The sequence below is a fragment of the Mauremys reevesii genome, linkage group 1 (genome assembly GCF_016161935.1).
Source record: "Mauremys reevesii isolate NIE-2019 linkage group 1, ASM1616193v1, whole genome shotgun sequence".
Lineage (NCBI taxonomy): Eukaryota > Metazoa > Chordata > Testudines > Geoemydidae > Mauremys > Mauremys reevesii.
Genome location: NC_052623.1, coordinates 342,019,417 through 342,043,080, shown reverse-complemented (window position 1 = coordinate 342,043,080; position 23,664 = coordinate 342,019,417). Strand labels below are relative to the sequence as shown.

General features: G+C 39.0%; 1 protein-coding gene across 1 annotated transcript in view; it reads right to left on the bottom strand.

Annotated features, from left to right (window-relative positions):
- SEMA3A (semaphorin 3A) overlaps positions 1-10,057 on the bottom strand; it is a 305,059-nt gene extending 295,002 nt beyond the window's left edge. Inside the window, exons 1-2 of the mRNA XM_039519100.1 lie at positions 9,682-10,057; positions 4,024-4,093 (exon numbers count right to left, since the gene is read on the bottom strand). Coding sequence (XP_039375034.1) covers positions 4,024-4,093; positions 9,682-9,737 — 126 coding nt within the window. The 5' untranslated portion in view covers positions 9,738-10,057. The remainder of the gene's footprint in view (positions 1-4,023; positions 4,094-9,681) is intronic.
- Between the last annotated feature and the right edge of the window lie 13,607 nt (positions 10,058-23,664).

Sequence of the window (23,664 nt, the reverse complement as noted above, 5' to 3'; positions counted from 1 at the left end):
TTCATTGGTTTTGGACTGGCACCATCCCAGATAGGCTGTTTTTTTTTCTACAAAGCATATGTATTGTTGATTTTATATAATGTTTTAGGCCCGTAAGCATCACATTCAGATTTACAGGGCAAACTACCAACTGCAGAGTTACAATGCTAGCTTGAAAAATAATAATATTAAGAGAGTTTAAAAGAAATGAGGTGCTCATTACTGAAGTGCAGCAGTTATGAGTTAAGAATAAAGTTCTTAAAACTCTATTAATCATCTGAGTAGCTGGAGGATGGGGAAAGGTTCTTTGTGGGTTTATAAAGGTGTCATGGGTACACACACAAATATTTGAATACCTCAGAATATGTATCAACAACAAAGTATCTGCTATGCTGCTGATGTGACTGGCATTTTAATAGGCTCCCCAGCCTGTGGGGGCTACAGTTTGCAGGAGAATCAATTCCCACAAGTACAATACAATAATTACAACTGGCTTTTTGCACATCTGGGAATGACTCTATAACAGTATAACTGCTGATCATCTGGCATTCTGCCATTTTTGCCATGAGCATGGGTCTTCTATAGTGAAATTGTGGCTGGATAAAATAGTTAGCAGATATGAATATGTAGTCCCACTGGACAGACTGGCTAAGAATATACCTCAGTACCAGATATGCCCCAAGTCACAAAGTCTGGATCTGAATAAAATGGAAATTCCAAGCTTTAACAAGGGCTCTTTCTTTCTTTCTCTTTCTTTCTTTCTTTCTTTCTACTGGAGGCAAAGATCATCTGCATACAGGTCCTGTGCTTCTGTACTACCACACAATGCACATGTGCACCTGGTAGGCTGTGGATCCTTGACGGCACAGCTAGTTCATGAGGCCTGGTGGTAGTACCTCCCCCAAGTGCTCTCCCCCTATGGAATCACATTTTGGGAGGAGGGGTTCCACAGCACAGAAAGGGAACCTGCATGAGTTATTTCAGGACTCAGTTTGCACAGTCACTTATGCTGCTTCCTGTTGGGGCTTTGGAGGGGGAACTAGAATGCCATGGGAATATGGCATCAGCCCAGGGATCCCCACAGAACTGCATCTCCTATGGCTTACCAAGGCGAACAGGAACACAGGAAAGAGATATCTCTCCCCCCTTCCAGTCGTCCCAGTCTTCTTAGAGCAAAGGTACCTACCGTGAGCATTTAAAGCAAAGTTTAAGAGCCTATTTATTACAGTAAGTGTCTAGGTACATCTAGGAAGGGCTTGGCAGTACACTATCTAATCTTTCCAGAGGATTGCTGCTTCAGCTTAGCACGTGGTATTTTAAGCAGCATTCAGTTAACTTAACACTCATTATTACTGTTTTATTATTTTTAATGTACGACAACTACTCTTTAATCTTTCTTTTATCACCCAGGTATATATTTAAGGGTCATGGTGACTACTGCACAGGCTCACATCAGATCTCAGGGTGATGACGGAAACGCTAATAAATTTGAAACCATTTTCAATTAGTGCACAGGAAATTTACTTTGTGAGCCATGACTTGTTTTATTAGTGCCCTGGGGGGCAATTTAGATTGGAAAAAATCAGGAGATTATTATTTACCAGAAAGAAAAGGTAGATACTTAGCCTTCATCGATAGTGGTAGAATATAGTTATGAAAACTGGACTACAATATTATGGAGTATCTAAAAATATTTGTCTTTAAACTTTGGGGTCAGCCATAGTTTCACAGTAATGGGAATGACAGTCTCCCCATTCTAAAGTTTGTTGCTAACTTACATATGTTCCAGTTGTTAAGACCCATTTTTCTCTTTTAAAATTAACCCAACCTCAAGCCTTTTCTGGATATTTTACATGGTTACAATTAAGGATATGAGAACAGGTACTCAGAAAATCAGGAACTCCTATGAACTGTCCTGTCCTTCTAGAGCCAAACTACACCTACATTTTCCTTAGGGTTTTGACACACAGGTAATGCTAGCACTTTCTCTCTCTGCTGCTCTCCAGCTGTCATTAGAAGAGCAAATGCAACCTGAGATCAACCAAGTATTCGAAATTCCAGAGTGTTTTGCAGATTCAAGTAGTATGGATTCTTCTCTGAACAGATCTCAAACCACAACTGAGATTCACTCATCTCTATTCACAGGATTATAGGGCAGCACTTAAGCCAAGGGGCTTGGGGCTGGGATGCAGAGCTGCAGTGCCCCATGGGGAACTCAAGGAGCAGCTGTGCGTGATGCACAATCTCTTCTGAACACCCCACACTGAGCAGGCTATAGCATCCTTTAACACTCACCTTTAAGACTACACAGCCCCCCCGCCCCACTTGCAGCCCGTGGTAGAGTACATGGCCAGGCCTCCTCTCTACATCCAGGGCACACCAAAGGAGCAGGCCCTGCACACCCTCAAACACAGGGACTCCAAGTGTAAGATGCCACTGAATGGGTATGCAAGTGTTTAGTGCAGGGGTAGGCAACCAATGGCACTCGTGCCAAAGGTGGCACGTAAGCTGATTTTCAGTGGCACTCACACTGCCCGGGTCCTGGCCACCGGTCTGGGGGGCTCTGCATGTTAATTTAATTTTAAATGAAGTGTCTTAAACATTTTAAAAACCTTATTTACTTTAAATACAACAATAGTTTAGTTATATATTATAGACCTTCTAAAAACATTAACCTGTATTACTGGCACGCGAAACCTTAAATTCGAATGAATAAATAAAGAATCAGCACACCACTTCTGAAAGGTTGTCGAGCCCTGGTTTAGTGGAAGAGGCTCTGTACATGATAATCCTCCTCACCTTTGTACTACTGAATAAGGGCCTCTCTCAGTCTGTCTGTAATATTTCAATACTCCTATAATCATAACGATTTCAGTGTCTTTCACAGTTCAGCAAGCTCCTTCCAATAGTGCCAAGCTCAGTTAGCTTATGCAGCACTGATCTATGGTTTAAATGCTAAGGGCTAGATTGTCACAGCTCTTCCTCGGCCATGCAGAGGAGTGAGAGTTCTGCCTTTCTTTCTCCCCTGTCTGGCCTTGCTTAGATTGAAAGTCCAGCTGTGGGGATAAAAGCAAGAGCAGCTAGCTGGGTGTATAGTGAGGCCTAAACCACCCCATGAAAGAGTGAAATTACAGTGTAGCCCTAAAGGACAGACTCTGATCTCAGTTTCATCAGTGTTAAACTGGTGTAACGCCATTGGACTAACAACATGGACTTACTCCAGATTCACACTCATGATTTAGCACTAAAATTCTAAACCTTTCTCATGAGAAAATCATCTTCAATTGTAAGCAGTTCTCAAAGATAATTCCAATTATCCCTAAATGCTAAATCTTGCTGTATTTACTTAAGCAAATATAGCCATTGAAATCAAGCAGTGGATCAGGATCTGGGCATAAATGATCATTTTAAAAACTTTGGTGCCAAATGATTTGCTTACTTACAGAAGCAAGTAAAAATCTTGGCATTAGATTCCTGATAAAGGTGGTGGAAACTGCTTGGATATGCCAGTCTGTATTCTTTTGCCTCATTTGAAGACAATGAAAACAGGAACATGTATAATTGGGATCCTAGTGCCTTGAACAATGATTGTGAAATCTTGATAGCTTGGGGTATATTTTTAAAAGGCCACTTTTTGCATGTGAAATTTGCTCCTCCAAAATTTGTGTCTGGTAAATATACTGCAGATGCAAAATCAGAGCACTTACATTGTTCAAAACTGTGGGATGTAAATTTTGCAGGTGCAATTGGCTCTGGCAAATAAATACATAAATAAAATAAAAAAACACCCAGCATTATGAAAATGTGGCTCTGTATGTTTGTATATCAGACCCTGACCAGATCAATGTGTGAGTTTAAATTGCTTTATAGCTGAAATTTGACTAGGAAATTAATGAACATCTAATTCCTTTCCATGACTTTCAAAATGTTAGCCTATATGTTTAAACAATATCATAACTCTGTCAGAATTCTTCGCTACTGCATATCGACCACTGTCAAAATAATTAATTTTAAATAATAATTTAAAATATAAGAAATTCTTACCTTACACTGCCATAAGTGCTTAATGGTTAAGGCAATGTATCCTATCTGGCTGGTAGTTCTTTCAGCTTCCCTAAGAGAAGAGAATTTCATATTGGTTTAATAATCATTACCTAATTTACAACAAATGGGTTGATCTACATGATTTTTTAAAAATAATCTAAACGGGTACCAGTTGTTTGAAATGGTATTGTTTGAAAGTGTTCAAAACCTGGTCTTTATTTTATATAACAGGAGAGTATTTCAAATTTAGCATTGTTTGAGAATGCCTATTGCAAGAGACTGTGATGAAATAGAACCATGTTGCTACTGTACAAAGTATCAGCCTTTTATGCTTAGCTAAAGGAAGTCTTCTTGATTTGCAACTGCAGTTTGTCAGGACTATCTCTGTAATAGAAGAAAACCCATGATGCATCACTTTATACTGGAAAGAAGGAAAAAAATGCCTTATAAATAGAAGCCTGGACAAAAGACACTGAGCCAAATTCATCCCACTTCACTGAAAGGTGATATCATGGTTTCATTCTGCCCTACTCCCTGAATCTGCCACAGCAGAAGAGTAAGGGGGGATATTTATTTTTTGTACAGTGAACGAGCAGATATATGGTGGTGTGTGGATAATACTGATGGACAGCACAGGTGAGAATATTGCATGCATGAGTGTAAGGTAAAATATAATGATCAGGACAAAGCACGCAGGGGAACCTGATCCTTTATTAGCCTGAGTGCTGTTCTGTGTATGCCAAGCTATTCTTGCGTAGTAGCTGCATTAAGGTTTAAGAGGGAAACATGTAGCTAAGCACCTCATTAGTATGTGGATGATCATGCTGAAGCCCATGTCTCCTCAGACAAATCCATTCTCCGCTCTATCCTTCTCTTGCACCTTTGCAAGACAGGGAGCAGGTGCAGGATATTTCAGCTTTTCTGCTGTCCATTGATGAGAACTTTGCCTAGTAACTAACCTCACAGGCACCCACATTTAGCTGCCACTCATGCTTACACCAGAATGCAACAACCTTGCACTCTCTGCTGCACATCATGCAAGGCCATGCAGGATCAAGGGCAAACTGGAACTCCAGGAGATTGCTCTAGAGTCAGTTAGCAGAAAACATATTACTAAAGTTCTTTGGAACACTATTGTTATATGAGTTAATTCTACTGAGGCCCAGTTGCGCTAGGCACTATACAAACTATAGGGAGAGGCAATCCTCACCCAATGTTTTTGCGTTATTTCCATTGGAAAATTATTTAATGTCTTCAGAGCATATGTGAAGATGGCTAAGAAATAAAGTGATTACTTATTGGGATGATGCATAGCATGATATACTGAAAACTGAGTAGTTCAATGTTGATAAAGGTGACTGATAAAAGGGAACCACACTAAATGAATTTCTGTGCTGACAAAAGGATAAATGGGATCAAAAGAATAAGGAAACCTGGTGGAAATACATTACTATAAACCTGCTCAACAGGATTCCAACTGAAAATTTTAATAATCTTTCAGACAAAAGTTCAGGCATCAGCTAGCCCATGTCAACTACCATGAAAGCAGTCAACATGCACAATTAAATAACAACAAAAAAGCTACAAATATATCAAAAATACCAACGTTACTCTTGTGTAAACTGGATTGACAATTATTTACAATGAAATAAGTGAACTTTTCTGCCAAAAGGAAAAACAATGTTCATGATGATATTTCTCTACCATACAATATTTGCAGTCTGTTCCAGTCACCACATGGGTTCTGGAGATTCGTAGATTCCAGGCCAGGAAGTATGATTGTTATTATCTAGTCTGACTTCCTGTATAACACTGGCCATCGAATGTATATCTTTTAGAAAAAAACATCCAATCTTGATTTTAAAATGATCAGTGATAGAGAATCCACCACGACTCTTGGTAAATTGTTTCAATGGTTAATTACTCTCACCATTAAAAAGGTACACCTTATTTCCAGTCCGAGTGTATCTAGCTTCAACTTCCAGTCATTGGATCATGTTATACCTTTCTCTGCTAGATTGCAGAGCCTACTATTAAATATTTGTTTACCACATAGATACATATGTGGGCCATAGAGGGCAGAACTAATGGGGGGTAGGGCAGATTGGGAGGGTTGAGGGCAAAACTCATGGGGGATTGGGCAGATGAGAAATCTAAAGTGCAAAACTGATGGACATCTAATTCCTTCACCCCTCAGTCTTCTTCCTCTTCCCAGTCTGGGGATCAAATTCAGAACTCCATCACTCTGGGGGAAGGCTGTCCTCCAAAGTTCACTCAAAGTCCACAGGAGTCTTTCCAGATACTTCAGTAGGCTTAGGATCAAGTCCACTACACAGAGTAACTCCAGTAAAGCCTGTGGAGTAACTCTAGATTTGAGGAGGCTGAGATGAGTCATATTAAGGACAAAGGGGGCCAAAATTGCTCTTAGGCTATTGCTGTTAGAAAATGTTTGTGTTCTGCTCTATTTTATCATGCCTTAATCTTCTACTGACAAAGCTGATTGAAAAGATAACCAACCTGTCCCACTATCAAACAGGTTCAACACTTTGAGCCCCACTGAGTACAGGTAAATCGCTGACAATAGCTTGTTAAGCTTCACATCTGATTGTCTTCTCTTATGATTTTCTAAAGAAAAGTTGATGCAAGAACAATCTTGCCTTGACTGAAACCTCAAATCTATTTATTTCCCATAATTTGTCTGCTAAAACTTAAACTATTTACTTAAGCAAACAACAGCTGAAGAAACCATATGTTTCTTAATCATATTAAAAATAGAGAGATATTAAAAGCATCACCTTTTGTCATGCTTCTGTTAAAGTTCTATCGGCGCTTGTACAAGATAAAATATCAGCTGTAGTTCCAGGGTTTTATAATTTTAGAAGAAACATTCTCCAGACTAAAATTTCAGATTGAAATTTTTAGCTAAAGAGAAATTGTGTGTCTTTAATCGCAGTGGGGGGGGGAAATCTGTCACTTATATCTAGACCATGAAAATATGAAAAATAAAAATGAACCTGGGTCAAGATTTTTTTATTTTTTTTTTTAATTTATTTTATTTAAAATGACTCTTTACTTTGGGTACCTCAATTTTTGGATGCCCAATTTGAGGCATTCTGAAGGGGCCTGACTTTCAGAAATTCCTGAGCATGATCTGAAAATCAGACCTCTTTAAGGTATCTGAAGTTGGACACCAAAAGTTGGGGTGCCTACAATCATTGGTAACTTTGGAAAATCTTGATACAGGTTCCCAAAATTCTTTCTTGTATTTGTAGGGCCTAATCCACAGCCCACTGAAGTAAATGGAATAACTAACATTGATATGAATGGACTTTGGATGGGGCTTTAGAATTCAAAAACATTTTTGCTTATTTTATTGACTTCTTTTGGAGAGTGGGTGCATTTTTATGTGGATTTTATCTATTTTTACCCATTTGAAAATGAAATCAAAGGAACTACAGAATATGATTTTGAGACATGAGTTCTGCAATCATGTAGCAATTTTTAATCAAACATATATTCAAAATATATTTTCTGTACATTCTAGTCCACATACAAACTGTTAGTCTGTGAAGAGTTTTATTTCACAGGCTCAGTCATACTTGAACTAAATCCACATTAGACAACCCCGACACCATACAAACATGCTTTTTTATCATTATACTGTATCATTTATAACATACACTCTGGGTCAATTCATCGACTGATATAACTTGGCATAGCTTCATAGAAGTCAATGGAGTTTCACTGGTTTACACCAGGTGAGGATCTGGTTCATCAGACTAGAGTGGATGCCTCATAAAAATATACAAGGCCTGATTGTGCAATCCTTACTCACTAGAGGCGCCGACTTCCGAAGTTCCTGGGGAATGCTCGACCCCCCCGCTCCACCCAGGCCCCACCCCTGCTATACCCCACCCTCACTCCACTCCTTTCCCCAATCCCCTACCCCGCCTCTTCCCACCCCCGCCCCTCCCCCCAGTGCTATGTTATTCTTAGCCAAGGCCGTAGCAGACTCATCAATCTCTATCTGAGCTAGGTGCCACTGGAGGGGGACAGAGCGCAACACCAAGCAGGCATGGGTTACACAAGCAGTTCTCATTGACTTCAAATGAGAATATTTGTGTGAGAAAGTTCTCACCAATGGGTGAAATTTACCCTTATGCTGAGGACCAATATTAGGCCTATGCATCACTTAAGTCCTCAAAATAAGGTTAGGTGGGACTGAAATGCTGGACAAGCCTTGTGCTCGCATTTCACACAAAGGTGAATTCCAGCCCAATAAGGGTACCACAGTCTGGATCACAGTAGGGAACAAACCTATATTTGCAGAGAAATGGATAGAAATTTCCCCTCTCTAATTGCTGTGATCTCTATGTGCATATCCACCAAACTCTGACCTTCCCAAAGCAGACATGCACAAAAGATGCAAAATCTCAACCTGGCAAGGACAGAGTGAGTTCAATTCAGGTCATAATTGGAATAAGCACTCCCAGAAGCTTTAACATTTTTTAACCTGCATCCATCTGGCAGCAAAAAGGGTTGAGAAAAATGTCTTTGCCTTTGAAAGTATCAGTGAAAATGGACAAAACAATTTCCAGACTCAGCTTCATAAATGATAGCCCTCCCTGGTTAATTTTAATATCCTTGGCTCTGTATTATTTTCTGTCACACTCAAAACTTTCTCTGAATGTAGTTTTGCTGCACACATAGATCTCCATTTAAGATAGAGAGAAGAAATAGTTTTATACTTTAGAGGAATAATAATAATAGAGTAATAAAAGCATCTGGTCTTCGTTGCTTGAATTTCACAGCAGATCACTCCAATACAACAGCAATCCTGACTCAGGCAAACCTTCCACTGATGTTTGCCTGAGTAAAGACTGTAGGTTCTGACCCATAATCTATAACTGGCTATTCCTCATGTCAAAATATTTCATCAGCTATTTTAGGCCTCTAGTTAGACAAATGATTTAATTTGATAAATGTTCTCCTTTGGACCGTGCCTTTCAGGTAAAACACCATGAAATGTAGCTACTGCAAAACATCTCAAGGATGCAGAATTACTTAAGGAATTTCTGATTGCTATATGATAAATGTCCCAGGATTAATAAGAGATGCAGAAGCAGATGCATCTGTAGATTAAAATAATGCAATGAAATGAAGCATTTGACTTCTACTACAGGCAGTAAATGAATCCATCAGCCATGCCTTCTAGTCTCATTAAGACAGCTGTAGGACTGTCCAAAAAGAAGCTCCCACAATACCTTTCAAGATCCATTGGTCCTATACATGCCTATCACAACATGTGGTGTATCTCATCCAGTGCACCAAGTGCCCCAATAAAAACTATGTGCTTAAAATGAGACCGTCGCTCCATTCTCAAATGAACTCACAGAAAAATGATGAAAGACAAAAACATCACATCACTTTTCACAACCTGATCACTCTATCTCTGACCTATCAGTCCTCATCGTCAAAGGAAACCTGCACAACACCTTCAGGAGATGAGCCTGGGAGTTTAAATACATAGCTTTGCTGGACACTAAAAATCATGGACTAAGGAAAGACACTGATTTGGGTTTATTACAACAACCTCCCCTCCCCCCCCCCCAGCTTTTTTATCACTCCTATGACAGGAGAGTTAGCAGGCCAGTTCACCTTGAACGGTTCCCTTGAAATATGTGTTTACTTATGTTAAACAGTCTGTTCCACATCGGATTTAGCTCTCTTGTGTCTGGTGTCTGCAGAACAACATTCTACAGATGCGGTTGTAGGTCCATAAACCATTTTCAAGGTCTCCTCTGTGACACTGTGGATATCATCCATTTCACCTTTGAATCCATTTTTGGCAGACTGCATTATGATTTGTTCTGTGGTTTGGATGTTCACACCACAATCACACAAAGAGGAATCTTTGATTTTTCACTTATTCATCAAGTAGTTGCATCTTCCATGTATTTAACTCTGAGTACATTTCCCAAACCTGAAGAAGAGCTTTGTGTAAGATTGAACGCTTGTATCTCTCATCAACAGAAGTTGGTCCAATAAAAGATTATTACCTCACCCAGCTTGTCTCTTTAATATCCTGGGACCAACGTACTACATCACAAAGAGAACTGTGTCATATAAATGTCATCCCATAACAATGGCATGGCTGTAAATATTACTGAATGCCCTGTTCTGACTAATCCAAGTCCTTCCCTTTCTTTATTAAGCCAGTTTTACTGGGGATAGATGTTACATGTGATTTCCTTCTAAAAAGGTAATTAAATGTGATAAATACACATACACAACTTGCCTCCTCCCTGAGGCAGGAATCCAAAGGTTTTGCAGTGAGACTCTCGGGTACTATCCCTCTGCAGTTAATTTGATAAGCCTAGCCAGTCAATAGAGTAAACTGACTTAGCGAGATATACCTCAAAATGCGGATTCATTACTACTATGTAAACACAGACCAACGATTAGTCTTGGAAAAAATACAAACTACTTTAAGTTCTTATGTAGTTTAGTGTGTTTCTTGGAAATATCCTGCTACTATGTTAAATTATATCATAAACATTTCGACCGGTAGCCCATGAAAAACTTTATATATTGTAATTTTCAAACCATCTGAAACAAAGCCAATTGCTAGGAGACTATTTTTATGTAAAAACACTGAGTCATAAATGACTTGGCTTTGAAATCTTGAAATCACTGAGTTTTGCCACTGACTGCAATGGAAGCAGCATCAGGCTTCCAGTTCTAATCAAAGTTATTTCCTTTATAATACATATCTGCTTTTTAAGGGGATGTGGAGCCTTTCCTTACAGGTCACTGGTTTGAACACAGTTCATGTCTGTAGCAAAAAAAGTGAATATTGTAGATGGATAGTAACTCTTAGAAAGATTAGGAAATAGAGTGGGAAAGAAAATTTGAAAACAGAAAATGCTATTCCCCCACTGTTGAGCATAATATCCGCTTACAGTGTACTGTAATTTAAAAAAAAAATCCAGATTATTCTCTGATTGTGTTCTACCATAAATCATCTGGACAGATGTGCACTTTAGTCACGCATCAAGGTTGATTACCATTGCTTTAGGTTTATACACCATAGGGTAAGGATTTTTTTGTTTTATTGTAACATTTAATTTTTTTGGTTTTGTAGCAGAGAAAATGTAATATCCCATGCATTTTTGTTACAACACATCTGTTCAATAAAAACAATATTTCTAACATACAATTTTCTGCTCTCCTGAACAAAATTCTGAAGTCATATCTGCGTCTGCTTGTTCTGCACCTTTTGGGGTCCTCAAGTGGTTTAAAAATAATGTGCTTCAGAACTTTTCAACCATGTATTTCACCCCACACTCCACATTTTGAAAAGTTGGTGGATCAACACAACATCAGGATAGGTAAATAGATAAAAGTATGAGGGGACAAGTATTTGCCAGTGTACTGGTTTGGTCCTGTTGACTTCCTGCCACCATGTGTCAAGGATTTTTAAATTACAGGGTGTGCATAATGTTTTTAAACTTCATTGTGCCAGGCCAGCAGGAATTTGCAGGGTGGAGTGGGGGTGGGGAGAGTGGAGTTCATCCACAGGGTGTTGCTTACCAAAGAAAACTCTGGGGGAAGAAAGAAGTATATCAGGGATAGTGATCTGACCTTAGCTATTAGAGTTAGTCATAGCTGGCATAGAGAGGAGATTAACGTGAGGTTACTCAATATTTCTATTAGATAGAGTTCAGATTTGACATTAGTCATGGGTATAAAGTAAATTTTGACTCTGCTTTGGTATTCAAGCTCTCTTAGTTATCTGCCAGCTCCAATGAACTTACAAAAACAAGACTGTTATACAGCGTAAAGGAAAGAGCATATGGCTGAAACAAAGAGAGTGCAGAATTTGGCTGAGGGACTGATACTGAAATGATCAGCATTCACTGGCATTTGTAATTTACCAAATTAAATTTCGTTCTCAAAAAAAAAAAGCAAACAAAATGACTATTTAGTCTAAGATTAATATAATAGACACTGCATGTAGAGGTAGAATTTGTCTTCAGTGAATGAACTCTTTATGGCAGCTCATGACAAGGCCTGCAAGTTACTGCCACACCTCCAAAGCTGCTTTTTCTCTGGCTTCACTTCCCATCAGACATTCCAAAAGGAGCAAAGGGGAGATGTGAATTTTACTGTGAAAACCCGAGAATTTTTCAAGTTTGCTGAAGGACAACCATTTCCTATTTTCACTCAAGAATATAAACCACACAGCAGCACCATCAGAAAGCAGTAGCATTCCATTCTAGAATGTATCACAGCATGTCACCCATTATCCCATAACAAACATTTACCCCTTTTCACAGTGAAAACGGGTTTTCTGGTCAGCTTTTACCACTGCTTTTTTGTTGGGCAGTTATCAAAAATTTAAAGTAAATTTGCAAAAAGCTTTGATTATTATTTTTATTATTTTCAAAAACCAGGGATGTACATTTTTGCACATAGCTCTGATGTTTAATTTCACACTGAGTCATGCTGGAAGGAAAGGAGGTGCTAACGCCCAAGATCAAATCACTTCATAAATTTACCTCATTGCTTAGTCACACCATCAACACTTGTTTTTCCATGAAATTGTTTTTCATTATTTCCTTTCTTTCACCTCACCTGTGTGATTTTTAAACCTAAATCAATTGAAAATGTTGAGCAGAAATTTCCCCATGGAGAGATGCATTGATAATGTAATACAATCAAAATGAAACTGACGCTTTTCAAGAACCGCTCTTTCCCAAAACGGGTGACATTTTTTGGTTAAGCAAGAACTCCCCTTTCCACACGTCCTCTCTCTCCTGATTGTAAAGCCATTTGGCTGTATTCTGTGCCATCATCATGGTTTCCTTAGCCAAAGGCTGCGATGTCACATCATTGCAACATTATTATCATGATGGACTTCTCTGGGTTATGTATGTAATTATTGTTGAATTGCTTCTAGGCATAGCTGACACAGGGTGTCACAAGAAATAGAGACAAAATAACAAGAAGGAAACAACATGAAATACCAGGTTCCTGTACTATATGCTGATATTGTTTGCTTTAGCTCCAATACAGACCAGTTTTTCATTATCTATGCCAGAAATTGGAAAGCAACCAATTGACTGACTTCCTTTCTGGCTTTCCCGTCCTCGCTGAGTCAGAATTGAAACCTGTCTTCGGTTCAGCACAGGAAGAGCAAGTAACTTCCTTCTACTGCATGTCCCCAAATTAAATCCATGGTCCATCTCCCATCTCTCCACTCAGCAAGGGTGAAGGTCTAATACTAATCCTAACAGTAAAAATTCGGCACAACTTAGTTTACTGAACTGGAAATATAATTCATGTTGCAATTTGTCCCCAACAGGTACCCATGGCTGGATGAACAATTATCTCTTAGGGGTTCAATGTCACCAGCAATCAGTTTGGGATGGGAGCACTCCCCTTAGGCTACATCTACACTATGAGCTATGGCTGTGACTCTTAGCTCATGTAACATCGTCATGCTAGCTCTCATTTGAGCTAGGGGCTAAAAACAGTAATGACGCCTCCGTAGGACAGGAAGCAGCAGTGAAGACACAGGCTAGCTACCACAAGCACACGCCCATGAGGTTGGGTGGATTTGTTCTCAGGGCCGCTAGTTCGTGCTGCCACTGGGACTGCCCGTGCTAGTACAGCTCCTTTCTTATTTTTAACATGCTAGTTCAGATGAGAGCTAGCATGGGTACATCTATGGGAGCTGGGAATCAGACCCCTAGCTTACAGGGTAGAAGCAGCCTTACGGAGACTATCATTGTAAACTCCTCCATTAGAGGTATGTGGTGCTGGTTCCCTTCCCTTGAGTGTTACAGACTATATTCTGGTCTCTAAGCCAATCTCTCCACTAGTGCTGTGATGTCACAAATTATAATTTCATATATCACTTATCATATCTCTCAGTATGCTAAGAACTTTGTCAAGAGTCAACTGGTTCTGTAGCTCAAGTTCACTGCAAGACAGAACAGTGTAACCAAGCAGCACACCTCCACACTGAATCCCACCGGTGTTTATTTTCCCTGCTGGAGTTCTTGAAGTCTTCCCCGAGCTTTAGTTGGAAGGTCTTTTTGTCTGAACTACTGTGTTAAAAGTTAATCATCCTTACTGACATGCTCCAGAACTAAACACATATCTGATTGTAGTCTATTTTAGACACTCTTGCATTGTCTCTTTCCATCTCAACCTTCTCTGAGAGCTTCGCCTGATAAATCTAAGGGATAAGCTCTCAAAAGGAAGTAAAAAAGATCCCCAGCCACCTCACCATTAAATTAACCAAGCTTAGCCTGAGGTTTGGGAGCAGTTCTAGTCATAATGAGGATGCATCCTGTGTGGCCTAGAAAGGTGAAGTTCTCATCAACAATCTGGAATTGAGGGTGGACATACAATCTTCCTAGAATCCCTAGAAGTAATCTCAGTTGACCGGAGGTGCTTTGCATCATGGGGCCTCTGACTGATTATATCAAGTTCATCAGCAAACTGTCAGTCGGGATCCAAGTCAACAGGCTTCAGTGTGCTACCACAACTTGCAAGATAATGATATTGGCCTAGCATTGTTCTGTGAAACCAACTGCAGTGCAGGGAATTTGTTCTTTATCTACAATACTTGCACTCTCTTATACAGAGGAAGGAAAGGTATCAGTGTATTAGAAATCCTGTGTATGATTCTCATCTGGTGCCCAACTGGCACTCTAATTAGTTGTTCTAATTGCCAGACCTGATGATCCAGTAGGGTTTTGAGCTATTCTGTAGATTATACAGCTTTGGGTGAACTTGAAGAAACCTAAAACTTCACCGCATCCTTTGAGACCTGTCAGGGCATATTTTGGTTTTGGTTTTAAAGTGCCAAATCATGCTTTCAGTGTTAATCCAGAGGATAGAGGTGGTAGAAGAACCTCACCTCCACTCAGCAGTTCCAATTAACATGATCAGGTTTGGCTTCTACTGAATTCTTCTGGATTTACAATGATGTAACAGAACAATGACAACTAATACCAGTTGAGGGTCTGCTGCACTGCTCTCATTCAGCCACATGTTCCTGGGCTCTAAAGTATTTATTTAGTAGCAAAGAATAATTGCATCCATTACAGGGTGAAATTCGAGGATGTGTTATGAAGAAAGTCAGTGTAACTGATCACAGTGGTCCTCTTCAGGCCTCAAAAACTCTGAACTCTCCAGCCACACTAAAAATCCCTCCTGAGACCATTTCACTTGTCATATTTATTCTACGTGTGAGCAACATAAGATGCAACATGAAATACAAAATAATTAATTTCTTTAACTTCTAACAATTCCAACATTAAAACAATGAACATCACCAGATGCCCAACTCTCCAGTGAAGTGTTAATACTGTGTGAACAGGAATGCTTTAACTCCCGACATAAACCAGTATATCTGACTGTCCATGCCATGAACTTGCAAGAAACCAACTGACTGCAACTGAACTAACCTCCTCCTTGGCTTTCCCTATCTCTATTTCACTTTTTCTTCTTGCCATGTTTCAGGCAGGAATCCATTAAAGTACAGATTGAGCATCTCATCCCCTCCAGTGTTCCACACACAACGGGATCTCTGTAACGATTTTAATGTATTTGGATGCAACTTATAACTGAGAATTAAAATGTGTGGGCTTTGTTCTATCTGCTAATTTTTCTATTTGCTAATTGCTTTGTTCACTGTGTAGGGCTGAATTACTGCAATGAGCTATATGTAAAGCTCAGAAAACACAACTCTTCTATATGGCTAACACATGAAGGTTAATCCGTTCAAAAGGAGCACATGCTATGCAAGAGGGAATTCATTTAGTATGCACCAGTGAGTAGGTGCATAAGATAAATTAAAATTGGTAGCAAATGAGGTGAGAGAGGAAAAGCCAGCATGAAACAGCAAGTTAAATTGATTGATGAACCAGTAAAGTTGGACTCTATGAACTTCTAAAAAGTTAGGTGTCTTGGGTAGTTTCATTTCTTTATTACCCAACATGCATTCATGTGGCAGGTAACCCAAGCTTTTATTGATCTTGGCAAAACAACAAAAACTATTTTTGTTAGATAAACTATTCTTGAGTAATTATGCCTAACAGGCTTTATATCAAAATCAAGTATGTATTTCTTCAAGTTCCATATCATTTATTTTCATTGTACAAACCTATTTATACATGGGCAGTCAAAGGGAATATACCATTCTTCATGTATAAGAGTCTCCCGCTGTCCCTTTTCTCAGCATCCTTGGATTTGGAAGGAACATATTGCTTTCCACTTTTATAGCTTTTCTCTCTCACATTCAGAAAAAAAAAGATCTTTCTGCCTATATTTCAGTTTTTTGCTCAACTAAACATTAGGACAAACCTCATGAAGGAACGCAAGTGTGAAATCTAAATGTTCTTTTTTTGATTAATGTCCTACCATGGAGAACAAGTTTTCTTACTCTGTGCTTTCTCTTTCTGATATACGTTTAGATTAATTGTGCTAAACATCATGTCTGCAGGTATTTATCACATAACATTATCCCAAGAAAAGCAAAATATACCAATTTATGGATCCACTTCTGCAAGGTGACAATACTGTAGTTTTCTTAGGATGTGCTATCTTAAAAGATTTTTAGATGATAAGTAGCATCGTGACCAAGAAACTGATCAAAATTTTGCTGTTATCCATTTGCTATCAAACTTTGGCACTCATATCACATCACAGAAAGCAACAGGTAGCTTTTCATCCAGAGTAGCCCTAAAGGAAGGCAAACCTCTTGCTTGTGCTCTGGCTTGGTCAGCTGTGAATGGCCTATAAAGTTCCAGTACTTGACTGCAAATTTAGGAAATTATATCTGATAATGGTGAGCCAACAGTGATGTCAATGGGACTATTCACATAGTCCAAGTTAAGCATGTACTTAAGTTGTTTGTAAAGTCATCGGGCTTAAAGCAAAGGTGTAATCCTTTGGCCCTTTTAGTGTGTCATAATAGAGTGCCACCAAAACATCTCAGACAACCCCAACCAACCTGACGCACCAATACCACTGCCTGTCATGTTGATCAATACTGTCTCACTGTTTCCTTGTACTCCTCCATGTATCTGTCTGCATGCTTCTGTTGTCTCTGGTCTTATACTTAGATTGTAAGCTTGTTGGGGCAAGGACTGTCTCTGTGTTTGTATAGCACCTTGCACAATGGGATCCCGGTCGATAACTGGCGCTTCTACATGCTCTGGTAATACAAATTAAATAATTTCAGGTTTATAATTTATATTTTTGAATGAATGTTTTGGCCCCACAGAAGTCACTGTGGGATGCTAAGAATTTTTGCTATGAATGTTAGTAGATATCTTGCAATAATATTACTCTACTCAATGGAACAATACAATATTAATGTGAGATTTACATTGTAAATATCATGAAATATCCCCGTCTAACTATACAATTCTGGGTATCACCACTCCAATTCACCTGACTCTTGCATACTTAAGACCAGACCTTTCAAAATTAGATCCATTTTAATAGATAGTTCATTGGATTTAGAGTGTTACTCTTAAAATTCCAGGTTATTCCAGGTATTAAATACAAGTTTTTATTATAGACACTAAACATGGCTTTTAGCATCTTTGTAGCTATAGCATATGAGAATCAGAGAGGTTACGAAGAATGCTAAAAATATCTTGCACCACATGGTATATACAATATGGTTAGATTTAATCCCCGGAATACAGAACTCTTTAATAATTTAATAGAGCTTTCATTGCTCTTCCTCGAGTTAGAGACTTTGTTCTATCTGGTGGAATAACTCTTTATATGTTAGAACTTCTGTTACTGTGTTTTTTACTTCTCTGTCTAAGCATTTAATTGAAGGGACACTGTATCCTAAACAATAATGTTGTTGTTAACTTATATTGCTATCTATATTTCATGATGGTGTAACAAATTAATGTTAGTATTGGCCTACTGAGTAAACAAGTGGTTATCTTTATACTGTTTTTTTTAAAATTTCTTTCTGCATTCATCAACAAATCTGGAAAGAAGACTAGCTTGATTTCTATGAATGAAACAAATGTTTTAATACAGGGATCTGCATACTGGTTCCTAATATCTAGAATTTACCAATGGCAGCATATCAGCCGAAGGGGAATTTGATATATATTTCTATAATTGTCAAAAATCTTTATCTGTACCACATTGAACAGCACCTATGTGACCATATAAAGAACACTGTAGTTTTCTTTTTAGAGCACTGCTGTAGAATAACAACACACCCTTTTGCCTCTCCCTATGCTGTTTGCACAATTTGATCACTAAAAAAAGTTCCTTAAAATCAATTATACAAAGTAGACAAGAGCCCCAATTAAAATCCCAGATGGATCAGTGTATGCATTTTACTAATGTTCCCTTTCTTTGTAATGGACTAAACTAAAATCCTGGATTCAACGCATTACATTTTGAGGGTTTGATCTCCCCAAATTCTGATTTGATGTGATTTTTATGGTGGATATCAATCTCTAGCAAAAAAATCCTTTTGCCCTGGGAAACAAGGTTCCCACCTATGATCTGACATCACATTTAGACGTACAGGATTTCCACGGGTGCCTGAACAGTCAAAGGTCTGTCCAGCCGAAAGGCCAGGAAATGAAACTTGCCAAAGTAAAATTCACACTGATCCAGATGCTGTGGTTGTTTTCTGAGCAACATATTTTAAAACTTGTTGGCAAGTCTGGACTGCAGATGGAACCTGCCATATGAATGGGTGGGGGGAGGAGGGGAGGATATGGGTACAGTTCCAGTTCTTCAACATATAAAAGGAGAATGTGAATGAATTGTTATATATTCAACACCATCATCAGGAAGAGGAAGAAATGTCAAATCCATCCTGAGGTCACAATAATATCCAGTATTCTGAAAAAACATACCATCTATAGTTGTACCTGTGTAACAATCTATATGAAAAGTGTGTGTGTGTGTTATGTGCATATTTATGAATATGCAAAATGACAGGAAAATGGACTCTGTTCAAACAGACTGGATTTGTGTTTGGCTGCACAATGAAAATTAGTTTCAGAAATCATTTTAGTTGCTACTCCTTTCTCCACTGACTACCTCATTTTTATGTAGCTCTTCTTGAAAGCACAATCACACCTGATGAGGATTGGCAAAGGCCAAGTCAATAGAATTATCAGACTAGTGGTTGATCATGTTTTTATCCTGAGGATACCTCAGCACCATCACATGAAAGCACCGTTAGGCTTTCTCCCATCCTGATTTTAATGCATGAATGGAGCTCCCCATGAAAATCTGCAAACCACTATGTTACCTTCAAATCTCTTCTTCAAATCCACCTTTTCTGTGATGCCCACAAAACTCTTGATAATGGCGACTCTGCTGATGGGGATTGTGACTTCCCCCTCACCCCATTTATCTCACCAGCCATAATCATCTTGTTACCACCTTGTTCTCTCCCCCTATTCGTTTTTTGTATCCACCTCTCCCATTATATACTTAGATTGCAAGCTTTCTGGGACAGGGAACATTGTTCCATTATAGTGTGCAACGTGCCTAGACTGAGGCTTTTGGGTTCTACCACAAGACAAACAATAAATACATACAATGCCTTGTTGATACGATCTATTTACAGTTAGCCTAGAAATGCATTTTTAAGAATTGTAAATAAATTAATATTATTGCATTATTATGGTGTTTTTTTGTTTGGTTGGTTTGGTTTGTTTTTCTTTTTCTTTTTCACTTTTTCTTCCTTTCTTTTTGGGATATAGAATGAGTTGTGGTTGTCATTTGATCGGAGTTTAATTCCTGGCTCTGCAATAGACTTCTCGGGACAACATTTTCAAACTTGGATGTTTGCAGGAAAGCTCCTAAATACATCTTTAGGCATTTAAATCATGGCCTGATTCTCATAGGTGCTGAGGGACCACAAATGATATACTTTTTAAAATTCCTAATTATGGATCTAGGTGCCTAACTAAATCCACAAGGCACCTCACATTTGTTTTTGATTTGGAATGGAGGGTGCCAAGATAGTAAGGTGATGGGTAGCAGTATAAAACAATTGGGCAGACAGACAGAGAGATCACTTAAAGCTCTGATGTTTGAAAGTGTTGGCTATAATCCATCTGTGCTTCGGTTTCTCCGACGGAGATAATATCTCTTGGGAGGTAAATAAATCTTCGAAGTGTTCTCAAGATATATTCACTGATGTTTGGAAAGCACTATAAGATTCTTGGCTGGAAGGTGTTATATATAGTGAGAACAAATTATTGCTTGCTGTCTCCTATCCAAGACATGGGTATATAAACATGCATCCCATGCTTTCATCTTGAAACCCAGATGTATCAAATATGGTGTTTTGTTGCACTCAGGTTAACAAGCAATATTTCTGGTTTCTTAATGTAGGATAGGAGCCAGTGTCTCAAAGCTAAAGAGACTGAAGCACTGGTTTGTAGAATCTGCACTTGGAGATTCATCTGTTTAATATTCAGTGTGCATGCATAGTTTTAAAAAGTCAGTGCACATTTTAAAAATGTCAGTGCACATCTGTGCATCATTGTAGGTGTTTAGGTTTTAATCTGAGCTATACCAGTCCTTGTGGCCTTGTCTGGCTTCTGCTACCTTCAGTCTTTGTGACGAGTTAGAATGAGAGTGGTTTTTTTTCAGTTTACAACATTAATTGTTAACTATTCAGTGGTATGATCCCAAGATCCCCTCAATACTAACTGCAGAAAAAACATCATATCATAACTCACACCAGGCCTTCACACGCTCATTGCCCCAACACACACTGTATCTAAAAGGTGTCCTATGAGGTATTATATACAAACTGATAACACACTGGCCATTAATATCATTGTGTGATGTATTTACAGGGGGTGCATAAAGAATTACAGATGTGTGCTGGAAATATGTTCTTAAGGCTTAAGTGCATAAGCCCAGCTTGTACTCAACAAAGGAAGGTTGTTTCATCTGCTTAACTGTGTCTCCAATGTGAATTAAGCAAGACAAGGGCAGAAACAATGGAAGTACATTTACTTATCAGAAAAAAAAAGCCATCAAACCAGCAAGTCGGGGAGATGACCATTTAATGATTATGATGGGGGATGGAGGCTGTACCCCCAGGAAGCCTGCCTGGCTCTTGAAACAAAAACAACAGACTTTGGGAAATATAAGCAGAAAGAGAAAGCCATTTTCGCATCCATCACCTTAGGAACAACCGAGGCCAGAGCTCTTGAAATCTGAGAAAGGTGGATCCTTCAACCAAGGGGGTGAAGTCTCTGGGAATTGACCGTAGCTGAGAAACCTGCTTAGGCAAAAATTGTAACTTCCTGTTGTTTTAATCACTAGAAAGCATATGTTGTTTGGTTTGTTTGTAATTATTCATATCTCTTTTCCTCTCACCTGAAATTACTTAAAGCTATATTCTTTTTTTAATAAACTTACTCTTGTTTTATTAACAAAACCATCTCAGCAGTTCTGTTATACTGAAGTGAAGAGTCAGTCTTCAGCTAACCTAACAGGCTGGTGTGTGCACTGTCTCTCTAAAGGCAACGATATTAGTAACTTTCATGAGTGTCCAGTGAGAGGGATTGGGCACTGCAGGGAGAGATCTCTGGAGAACTCAGGAATTGGGGTTCACTGATTGTTACTTGCAAGGCAAGGTTTGGACTGGCAGAGATCTGGAGAGTTTGTTAGCAAGGCAAACGTGATAGTGTGTTAGCAGCAAAGCTCAGTCTTGCTGAGCCAGAGCGGTAACACAATGACTCATAATTCTGGGTGGCCTGAGCAAGACATCACATCAGTATATCCCAACAACTACACAAAAGAGGTGTTCTGAGATCAGCACTCAATGCAGATGTGGAACAAATAGCCTGGTAGAAGCAAAACAATTACTGTGAGAAAAGATAATCTATCAATTATTCAAAATCTAAAAATATCCAGATGCCTATTGCAGTCATCTAACGTTAGAGATGCTCCTTCTCCCAAAGATGAAACCTTCCACCAACACTTCCCATTAACCCCCACACCTGCCCACCCTCTCTCACAAAAAGGATGGGCTTCCCTCCTTGAATCATCATCTTGGGAGGAGGCTCAGTGGTAGTACCCCTACTGTGGACAAAGGGCGGCTAACAAGCTTGCTGTCTAGCTCCCAGCTCTTCCATGGGGAGGCAGATGGCCCATTCCCCTCTCCCTGCTTGTTGTGGGAGGTGACCGGTAGAGGTCTACATTGAAGACAACATTTTAGCAACTGAGGACAAAGCTACCTGCCCAAGAATGGGGAGTTTAGATAATTCATTAGATAATTTCATACCACACGATCAAGATACTCAGGAATGGAGAGCAATCATGTAAGTGCCACAGAGAAGACAGACTGTGGAAAAAAAACAAACTAGTCTGTTCAATGCTCAATGTTCTGAAGGAAATGCTACAAAGCAAAGAGCAAAATATGATGCAGACAATGCACTGAAATCTCTTGACTGCTTCATGGGAGCTGGAGGCTGAGACCAAAAAATCCTCTTAAGAAATGAAACAATGAAAAGTAAAAATATTTTGTAATTAAGGCCCATTGTTTGGGCTGTTCTTTTACATTAAGTGGCGGCTCAGATGCCTGTGGTGTATCCTGTTCTCCATGATTTCCTTTTACAGGCCCAGAAAGGGCTTACATGTCTGCAACGGCTATGGACCATGTGTCTTAAAGGACATTCTGTATCAAGAGGTTTGTCCTGCAAGAGGCTAAGCATTCAGTTCCAATCCAGAAAAGCAGTTCAGCACTTGCTTAACTTTACGCACATGAGTAGGCCTACTGATGTCAAGGTCACAGCCCTGTATGATAGTAATTGGACTATTCTTGGTTTAAACAAAATTTTTCTGGATCAGGACCAGAGTACTGAACATATGGTGGGATCAAGCCCTCAGTATGGAAAGTCCCATGTCTCCTATCCAGTCAAGATCTCCCAGGGAGCTACAAAGACTCAGACACTGTAACACAGATGTGTGGTTTTATGCCATGAATAAAACACTGTGGGGTGCTGTTCCTGACAAATAACCTTTATCCTGTATTTTTCACACAGTTGTCTTTTATTTCCTTGAAATGCTGGTGCCTAGAATTGCTTTAGGCGTCTCAGGAAGCAAACAGCCAATTTGGAATTTCATAAAACATAGGGTACAATCTTAAACCAGCACAATTATGATGATTTTAAGCATAGAGCTAGATACAGGGATGTTATCTTACTTAAATTCAAGCATTTCCTAGCAGAGAGTAACCCTAAAGAAAGTCATGTTAAAGTGGATACTAATACATAATAATAATAAATAATAATAATAATAATAATAATATAGTCACTGGGCATTTGAAGTCAATGGAGCTAGGATTTCACCCTTTACCTTTGCCTGTGGTCACTACAAGACTGTTTGAGCTTGATTCTTTTCTTATACCAGTGTAAATCAGGAGCAATAAGTTATAAAAACAGTGAGGGGAGAATCAGACTTTTATATATTTTGTTTGATGCTGACTGACCTCCACAGTATGCACTGAAAACCACTCATATTCTTCTTGTGCTAAGGCCACTAAATATATACTGTATACTATATTTCCATTTTTGCTATCTTTGTGGAGCATTTCAA